This window comes from Arvicanthis niloticus, chromosome 6 (genome assembly GCF_011762505.2).
Source record: "Arvicanthis niloticus isolate mArvNil1 chromosome 6, mArvNil1.pat.X, whole genome shotgun sequence".
Classification (NCBI taxonomy): Eukaryota; Metazoa; Chordata; class Mammalia; order Rodentia; family Muridae; genus Arvicanthis; species Arvicanthis niloticus.
Window position 1 is genome coordinate 24,368,611 of NC_047663.1, and position 10,118 is coordinate 24,378,728.

At 48.3% G+C, this 10,118-nt stretch overlaps 1 protein-coding gene across 1 annotated transcript; it reads right to left on the reverse strand.

Moving 5' to 3' along the window:
- Positions 1 to 3,430: 3,430 nt before the first annotated feature.
- Rpl19 (ribosomal protein L19) lies at positions 3,431 to 6,837 on the reverse strand. Its single transcript, XM_034507502.2, has 6 exons — positions 6,683 to 6,837; positions 5,788 to 5,894; positions 5,277 to 5,399; positions 4,449 to 4,569; positions 4,072 to 4,182; positions 3,431 to 3,631 (listed from the first exon to the last, which is right to left on the reverse strand). Exons 1-6 carry the CDS (start codon positions 6,685 to 6,687, stop codon positions 3,508 to 3,510), a joined length of 591 nt encoding a protein of 196 aa, XP_034363393.1. The 5' UTR covers positions 6,688 to 6,837; the 3' UTR covers positions 3,431 to 3,507.
- Positions 6,838 to 10,118: the final 3,281 nt, after the last annotated feature.

A 10,118-nucleotide genomic window follows, 5' to 3' on the forward strand; every position in this document is an offset into this window, starting at 1 on the left:
AAAAAAAATATTTATTTAATGTATATGAGTACACTGTCACTCTTCAGACACACCATAAGAGGGCATTGGATCCATTACAGATGGTTGTGAGCCACCATGTGGTTGCTGGGAATTGAACTCCGGAACTCTGGAAGAGCAGTCAGTGCTCTTAACCACTGAGCCATCTCTCCAGCCCCTACTCTTGAATTTCTTGATGCTCCAGCATCAGTGCATCTCTTTAGTAGCTGAGGTTACAGGTGTGCAGCACCACGCCTGCCTGGAAGAAGAGTTCATGTAATTGAACACCAGGTGTAGCCCAAGGAGCATGCTAGGGACCTCATGCTCTTTGGTCCCCTCAATAACTCAGACCATGCTGAACCCTTTGACAGGTAGGACATTGCGGCAGGAGACGGTAAGTGGTTTACCGGAAGTCATCCACTGTATACAGAACAATTCACCCCTTTTACACTTAGGAAGACTGACGCCTATGGAAAACTAATGATTTGTCCAGTCTTACCAAGCAATCAGGTGCCTAGACATCTTACTGCCCTTCCCTGTGTCCCTTAGTGCTTTAAGCCACCATGATAGAGCTGAGGTGGCTGGGCCAGGAGCTATAGAAATGGATGTTCCAAACTCACTAGAGACAAGTGAGAATGTTGAATTCAAGCCTTATGCATACCCAGTGTCTGCCACCAGCCAGCAGCTGGCCTGGACCCCCTCCCCCAGTCTGTTTGCTGCACTGCTGAGCACAGCAGCTTTTTCGGGTGGCTGAGCCACTGACAGCAGGCTCCCAGCCTAGGGGCTGGGAACAGCTGGTGTCCCCATTGTAGCCTCTATCCTCCTTCGTGCTTGTTCTTGGGGATCTGGACCAGCCACACTGCTGACCTGGGGATGCCCAGAAATCTGCTGCCAGTACCATCTTTGACCTATGCACATCTTTCTCCCTTCCCTCTGTCTCAGCCTGAGATCTTCTGGTACACCCCACTTGGGTTCAAGGGAGATGCAGAAAGAAAAAGGTAGGAGCCAGAGATGGGTAGGCCTAAAAGGACAGGGTAATAGATGCTGGAGATGGGGAGGGGGGACTCAGGCAGTGAGGCTCTTTGTATAATCTTACCACCTTGGTAGCCTAGTCCCCTCTCTTCAGCCTCCTGCATCCCCCAGTCCTCTAGGGCTTGGACCAACTGGGGACCTGTTGAAACACCCAAGGAAGACAGCAGTGCACTTCTAGACCCAGTCTCTTGTTTTAAAGGGGGTGTCATAGTCTGTCCCTGCCTTTCACTGGTGCCACCAGGGAGAAGACCAAAGCCAGCCTCACTTTTCCAGCTGGTCTCTAGCTCACAGCTTACATCCACGGCTCTGCCAAGGCTCTGCCCTGGAAGTACTCTGAGTCATACCCACAGCTGGCAGCCCAGAGCTGGACTTCCATGGTACTTGTAACTAGAAAATGCTGAGATTCTAGGAAGTCACTGGGGCCTCAGTTTCCTTATCTAGAAAATGAATTAGGTAGCCAGGAGATGACACATGCCTTTCCAGGTGGATCTCCGAGATCAGGGCCAGCCTGGTCTATGGGATAAGTTCCAGGGTAACCAGGCTACACAGAGAAACCCTGTTTTGGAGAGAGAGAGAGAGAGAGAGAGAGCAGAATGAGCGAGAGAGAGAGAGAGAGAGAGAGAGAGAGAGAGAGAGAGAGAGAGAGAGAGAGCAGAATGAGCTGGGTTTTTTTCAGGGTCTTTACCTGGAAAGCAGTGAGCCCCTTGGAAAGATATATAAAATTATTCGATGGGAATAGTTCTGCTTTGTTCTGTTTTGCTGTGTGGCCCCAGCTGGCCTCAGACTTGGAGCAATCAAACTCCTGAGTGCTGGGATTACATGTACCACCATGCTTGGCTAGTCATCTACTTTTTACAAGATTTGTTTTTTATTATTTATTTTATTATTTATTCATTTATTTATTTTTGGTTTTTCGAGACAGGGTTTCTTTGTGTAGCCCTGGCTGTCCTGGAACTCACTCTGTAGACCAGGCTGGCCTTGAACTCAGAAATCCACCTGCCTCTGCCTCCCAAGTGCTGGGATTAAAGGCGTGTGCCACCACCGCCCAGCATCTGGACCATTTCTTAAAGGTGCCACCCACCTTCAAGGGTGGATCTTCCTAACATCTATTATTAAGGCAATCAGAATTCTTCAGATGAGGTTCCCCACTCGGTTGATTCTAATTTGTGGCAAGTCGACATTAAACCATTATAGGGCTGGAGAGATGGCTCAGATGTTGCTCTTCCAGAGGACCCAGCTGTCAATTCCCAATATGGCAGTTCACAACTATTTATAATTCCAGTTCCAGAGGACCTGGCATCTTCACACAGACATCCATGTAGGCAAACCATCAATGCACATAAAAGCAAGAAAGTCTTTAAAATAAAAACATAACCTTTCAAAATCACCCAATGTCAACCAATCAAAAAAGCCGAAAGTCTACAAATCACCAGTGAGTGAACAGCACCATCTTCTGGCTTGGAATGGAACTGTGACTACTGCTTGGATCACTGCATTCCCCTTTTGTGGACCATGTCAGGGAGGCGTGGTCTCTAACCCTTTCCCTCAGTACAGCTGGAGGTGAGTTCAGGCTGAGAGCTTTGCCAAGGCTACTCCTCCAGGCCTTGGAAGCTTTCCAAGGGAAAGTCTTATATGCAGGTTGCTATACTAGGCAAAGGAGTCCAGAAATCAACTGCCCTGTAAGCCAGGCCTTGTACCTGGAGACAAAGGTCCTGTGAGTTTGGTCTTTGCAGCCTCCTACCACCCGCTTTCTTCCCTGTCCTGAACTGGATACAAGTGAAGCAGCTGTGGGGTCTATTGGCCCCTGTCCACCTGCCTCCTCCACCTCATTCTTGAGAGGCACTGCTGACAGGGGTCACAAGTTTACCTGTTTAAGGTAGACCCAACTTCCCCTGGTAATCCAAGTGTTAACTCAGCCACCACAGCATCCTTCACCAAATACTTGGAAGTCACCTGAGGACGGGGGAATCAGTCTGAACTGCCTCTGCCCATGTTCCTGTCATCCATAAAATAGACATGGCTGATGCCGATTCATTATATTGTGAAGACTAGAGGTCAATGTAAAAGATAGTACTTGGCCCACAGCAATTTCTAAATGCCTTCCAGACAGCTAACTGGGTAAATGCTGCTTCATGAGATCCTAAGGCAGGTTTGGCTGAGCACACACAGGCATACCAGTTTTTAGAACTAGGACAGACAGGCTGCTTAACTTTGTCTCACCCACTCTGGAGAATGGATACATCCCCACTTTGGCCTATGAGGAATAGGTGACCCCCTGAATCAGTCTCAATATCACCCTGAATCCAAATCCTAGGCTGACACCCCAGATTCGTATGACCAGCTCTGGACCTTGAATTATAAAGACGCAGCAGCCAAAACTGCTAAAAAAGAGGGCAGGGGACAAAGGCATGTTTTATTTTAATGACTGATCCATGCGAGGCCACAGCCGGGCCACTATGTACAGACATGAGGGAAGCTTTATTTCTTGGTCTCTTCCTCCTTAGACAGAGTCTTGATGATCTCCTCCTTCTTGGCCTGGAGGCGCTCCTCCCTGCGCTTCCGAGCTTCCTTGGTCTTAGATCTGCGAGCCTCAGCCTGGTCACTAGCACAAGGAAGAGAAAGATAGTCTGGGCTCAGATGAACAGCTGGGGGCCCCAGACCTCTAAATCCTTGGAGCCACATCAGCCCAAAGAGCAGCTCCCCTCTCACCTATATAGGTGAGGATGGGCAGGAGGTAGGTTGACAGCTGCTCACAACTATCAGACAGTACTAAAGGTGGTAGTGCACATTACAATCATGTTCAGCACTGACCCCCAAGATAATTTTTTCCTCCTATAACATGTTTTAAAGTATTATTTATTTAATATACACTGTAGCTGTCTTTAGACACACCAGAAGAGGGACTGCATTGCAGATGGTTGTGAGCCATCATGTGTGGGTGGTGAGAATCAAACTCAGGACCTCTGGCACAGTAGCCAGTGCTCTTAACTGGGACATCTCTCTAGCCCTCCACCCCCCCAGATCACTCCTGAAGAAACTTACGCCAGTAGCTTCTTGCGGGCCTTGTCTGCCTTCAGTTTGTGGATGTGCTCCATGAGAATCCGCTTGTTTTTGAATACATTCCCTTTGACCTTCAGGTACAGGCTGTGATACCTGCAGGGGACAAGGATCAGCTCTGGTTACCTATGAGACTCTGAGCTGCTCCTCTCCCCAAGGTCACAAAGTCTGTTACTAGAGAGACTATTGTTCCCAAAGACTTTTGGGGCAGCTCCTACAAACAATCTGCCTGGCCAATCTTGGGCTGCTAATAAAACATACCACTAGATTTAGAAACTCCCTCGGCAGGATTCCCTACTCAAAGCCACAGAGACAGAGATGGATAAAAAGACAAAGCTGTAAAAGCGGCAGAGTGGGCTTACATATGGCGGTCAATCTTCTTAGATTCCCGGTATCTCCTGAGAAGCCGGCGCAGGATCCTCATCCTTCTCATCCAGGTCACCTTCTCGGGCATCCGAGCATTGGCAGTACCCTTCCTCTTCCCTGAGCAAGAATTAGAAATGAGACTCTAAGTTTCAAGTCAACCACCAGAGACTGAGCTGTCTTTCATTTTAAAAAACATTAACTCCAACCACTTAATTCCTTTTACCTACTGAGTCAAGAGAACACAAACAGCAGAGGCAGCTAGCTCTGCACAAGGCCAGTCAGAGCTGTACAGGAGAGTCTCAACAGATACAAACATTAACAATTTCTCCTTTCAGGACTGGGGAACAGCATCAAAGTTGGCCTTGAAATTGAGGTCCAGCAGCTTTAGCGCAGATCCAGCAATTGTTATCTTCTCATTCCACAAGCATGAGGTAACAACAGGGCAAAAGGCGTGTGTATGACCCTCATCTCTCTAAACTACAGTGGCTATAATAAAAGTCATACCCAAAACCATGTGGAGGAACGTGCAGTTAAGTGCCCCCAACTTCTGAGCCACTCCCCCAAACCGTTTTAAACATCCAGTATAACCCACAACATAATCAGAATATACTTAATGTTGACATCTTTCCCCATCAACAAACCCAGTGCTAGTGCCAACTTGTATCCACACAAAAGAAACCATCACCCAGCAGTAGCACAAGATAGGAGAAAAACCACCAGCATCTGTGCAGACATCAACCAGGGTCTTAGGCTTGTTGAGCAAGTGCTCTACCACTTTACCCACTGTTTTAAGAGGCAGGGTGAAAAGGCTAGACCATTCTCACCTATGCCCATATGCCTGCCCTTCCGTCGGGCCAAGGTGTTTTTCCGGCAGCGAGCCCGGGAATGGACAGTCACAGGCTTCCGGATGATCAGCCCATCTTTGATCAGCTTCCTGATCTGCTGACCTGGAAAAGAGCAACACAGTGGTTTAGTTAGAAAAGTGCCAGCCAAAAAACTCCAAGCTTTTATCCTTGACCCAACATTCTCAAAAGGAGCTGAAATCCTTGAATACATGTTAAAAAAATATTTATCTCTTAAATATTTCATAGCATATTTGTTGTATCTGAAGTGCAGGTTAACAAGGTACTTGGAGCCACCTGTCTGATACTAACAAGCCTCACCCAACGCCCTCTAGTCCTCAAATATCTTCTTAAAACTTCCAGACAGCTACAAAATACTCACTTTGTTTATAATTCATTAATTTAACACTGGATGGTTCCATCCTATAAACTAATGCAATAAATATCTTTGTAGGTGGGTGATGAGGCTGAAGGATCGATCGATCATACTCACGGGAGTTAGCATTGGCGATTTCATTGGTCTCATTGGGATCCAACCAGACCTTCTTCTTACCACAGCGGAGGACACTAGAGGCAAGCCTCTTCTGTAGCCTGAGCATACTAGGGCACACAGAAAGCACTAGTAAGTCCTGAAAGCCACTTCTAAGCAACAACAAACACTTCAAGCAAAATCTTCGCTCTAAAGTCTTAGTGTTCTTTAAGAGAACTCACTCTGTAGACCAGGCTCAGAAATCCACCCATCTGCTTCCCAAGATGTTGGGATTAAAGGCATGCACCACCACTGCCTGGCCCAAAGCAAGATCTTAAATCCAAACCAAGACCTGGGCAGTGAACGCGGCCAAGGTGGAGAGCCATTAGGGATGTGGGGCGGGGTGTGCTTAAGTTCTCCCGGGTATTTGGCCCTGTTACGACTTTTATGTTAAAGGTCAGACGCCAATAGATCAGGACTGTGATGCAGCCTGTTTTACCCAGGAGGGCAGGCGCAGCTCTTTGGCGTTCGGGTGGAAGCCAACCTGGCGCCACGCTCTCCGCACTCGGAGGCCCGGGCTTGCCCGAGACTTGTCCTATGTTACATGGCAGAGGTCCGCTGGGCTTCAGCGCGCCAAGGAAGCCACTCAGTGCCCACTCGCCGCCGCTCTCTCCGCGTGGTGGCCCACGACGCGAGCCAGGCGGAGAGCAGCGCCCGCGAGAGGTCTTCTCAGGCCTCGGCGTCCCGCGGCCCATACTCCCTAGGCCCAGGCCGTGCGTGCTCTCTGCACTCCGGGCACGGCCGCACCAAGCCCACCTCCCTTCTCCCCGCTCCCCTCGGCCATCCGGGGTCCCGGCCCCAATCCCCGCCAAGCATCGCCGGCCCAGTCGGCCGGGAACCGAGAGCCAGGCCCGCTCACCTCATGGCTGCGGACGCAGCAGCGAAAGGAAAGAGCTTGCGGGCCGCCGGCTCCTCCCATCATCTGCGAAGGGGAGAGCCCAAGCCCCACTCCACGACGGTCTGTATTTCCGCTACGCTATTTCGTCTTCCTCCACCTCACACTCACTTATCTCCTTTCTAAAAAATTATGTTCATAAATGCTCAGGATCGAGAGTCGGTTTTAAACTTTAAAACACAAAATATGTACCCCTTTCGTTCGGCAAAATGGTTCAGTCCAACTCCTCGGCACACATGCGCAGTGAGAGCACTTGATCACGTGGTATTTGGGTAGCCGGAAGTCACGCTGAGTCGCGCAGGCGGAGTGAGGAGGCCTAGTCTTCAGAGAGGGCTGGTCGTGTGGGAGAGGTTATTAAATTAGCTGGGAGAAAATTATCGAAAGAAGTGTTAGACAATGTTGACAGCAGAGAGCAAGCAAACACTACCTCGCTTTCGCTCTCACAGAGTAAGAATTTGTGTGCAGGCTAAACCAAGAGATTTTTCTCGGTGCCACCGCAAACCCCTAGTCTCTGGGTGTTTCAATGTCCTCCATTGTAGCCTGAACCTAATCCTAATATTTCTGTCATCCACTTGTGAAAATCATATGCACCTACTTTTACAAAACAGTATTAGCACAAGCAAGCGGAACCAATCTTGTTTGGCTCAATCTGTGCTGTAGCAAGCATGTGAGAAGACCTACGTTGGCTGAGGAAAGGAAGGGGTGTCAGAACAACAACGCAAAAGACCAATGGCTTTGGAGACCCCTGACTGAAATCCCAAAGAGAATGATCTGGGGGGCTGGGGGGTGGCGAAAGTTAAAATCTCTAGCGATTGGAGTAGAGCAGCTGGCTTTCTCCTTTAATCCCAACTAACAGTCAGGAAATGAGATAGAGGTAGCAAGACAGCCCAATATAAGGGGGTCCGGGCAATCTGGGCTACAGAATGAAACCCTGTCTTTGAAACAAAAGCAAAATCTGGCCAAGCATGGTGGTACACACCTTTAATCCCAGTACTTGGTAGGCAGAAGGATCAGAAGTTCAAGGCCATCCTCAGCTACAAATGGAGTTCAAAGCCAGCCTGGATACTGGAAACTCCGACTTAAAAAAAAAAAAAAAAAAAAGCAAAAAAGTTGGGGAGTGGGACTAGAGAGATGGCACAAGCTTGTGTGCTTGCAAAGGATTGCAGCTGGGTTCCCAATATCCATATCTGGTGGTTCCAAAACTAAACTCCAGTCCTTGAGATCTGGTGTCCTGTGCCAGCCTCATGTACCAGCACACAGAAGATGTGCTGGCACACATGTACACATACACATAAATAAAAATTTTAAAGTCCTAGACCCGAGCTAGGTATAGTAGTGTATACCTTTAATCCTAGTACTCAGGTGGCAGAGGCAGGTGGATCTCTGTGAGTATGAGGCCAGCCTAGTCTGTGTGTATAGAGAGTTCCAGGACATCCAGGACTCTACAATAGAGACCTTGTTTCAAAAAACAAACAAACAAACAAAACCAAAGTTCTAGATCAGGGTTCTGGCCCTCATTCTTACTTGGATCAAGAATCTTTCTTTTTTTTTTTTCTCTGCTTGTTTTTGAGACAAGGTCCTGTTATGTAGCCCAGGATGGCCACAACTCTGTCTTCTTGCCTCTACCTTCTCTCAAGTGCTTGAATGGCAAGTACAAGTCTGTGCCCCATGCTTGGCTGCCATCTTCTTCCTCTGAATTTTCTAGGCAGTAAAATGAGCTGAGAGTTAACAGGAAAGGATGAGGAACATGTTTTTATGTACAAACTCAGAAACAGATAACTTTGTAAAAATCTTCATTTTGGTGGTGGTACATGCCTCCAAGCCCAGCATTTAGGAGACAGAAGCAAGGCAGATCTCTGGGAGTTTATGGCCAGCCTGGTCATGGCTCTCACCGTGTTGCAGGCCAGATGGGTTACATAATGAAACCATGTCTCAATCAACCAATAATCAATCAAATAAAACAAACAGAAAACTACTTCATTTTACAACTTATGTAACAGACTCTTTTCTTCCTCCTCCTTCTGTTCTTCTTCTTTGTCCTCCTTCTTTTGAGGTGGGATCTGTAGACCTTACCCAGCCTGTACTTCCTCTGTAGACTAGGCTGGCCTTGTGCTCACAGAGACCTGCCTGCCTCTGTGTCCGGAATGTAGGGATTAAAGGTCTCTGCTGTCACTCCTAGCCAGAGAAGCCCAATGCTGCCTTCTCTTGCCAGGCTCTCTTGTCCTTGTGTGCAGACAGGAACCCTGCCAGTGTTGGCCATGTTCATAGAAGGATACAAGGTTTCCTTACTGCTCACAGTCCTTATCAGAAGATGATATGATCAGAGAATGAACGATCTCTTCTCAGAATTCACAGTGAGGAGTCCAAACAGTGCACAGGCTCCAGGCACCAGAATACAGAAAATAGTCTTTATTTTAGGGCACTGGGCCTTGGCAAGGCTTTTTCTTACTTCGTATCTCTCTGCTCTCTGAACAGATCTGGGTGGAGAAGGAGGAACTAGTCCTCTTGCCACGGATGGCCCCCACACCACTCATTAAGCACCCCCAGAACCCCAGCCATCTTTTTTGTTGTGGGGCATTTTTTTTTTGTTTGTCCATTCATCTTTTGTGACAAATTCATTCTTTTTTTTTTGACAGGTTTGGCCTCAGCCTCACGATGTGAACTAGGCTGGCCTCTAGCCCCCAGCATCGCTACCATCATACCCAGCTTCCAGACTTCTTATTGTTCTCTCATCTTGCCAATAATTTCAATGGGCAAAGATACTATAGTATTAGCAACATCTTAGGAAAGAAAACAAGAATGACTTGTTTGTTTGAGACAGAGCTTTTCTATGTAGCCCTGGCTGTCCTGAGGGTCACTATGTCAATGAGGTTGGCCTGGAATTTACAGAGATCCTCCTGCCCCGCCCCTGTCTCCACAGTGTTGGAATTAAACGTGTGCTCTACCACTGCTTGACTTGAGGACAACCCTTTTTGGATCCAGAAGCCAGCTGAGCCTGAGCCAAATTGGTACCGAGTTGCCACAGTTTTGGGATATTCGTTCCTCAGTCAAGGATAAAGGAGAGACAAGCCTAGGTCAACAGTCATGGTATATAACTTTGAATAGCCCCTCTCCCCCCTCCCCCCTTCATACTTCCTCCTTTCCTTTCTCTTAGAAGCAACAGGGACGTTGCCAAGCCTGATTCCTGGCCTTTTGGATGAGTCTGGGGGACCTTAGTAACTGATGAGGCAGAAGAGAGCAATCCTGGGTCCCTGGACAGCATTCCTACTGTCCCTGTTGGCCTTCTCCTTTGGACACTCACCCCATCATCCATCCTCAGCCACAGGCAACAGACCTAGAGCCAGGTTGGAGAGGGAGGTCTACTCAGCTAGTTTCATGGCGGCCTGGGCCTCACACTGGG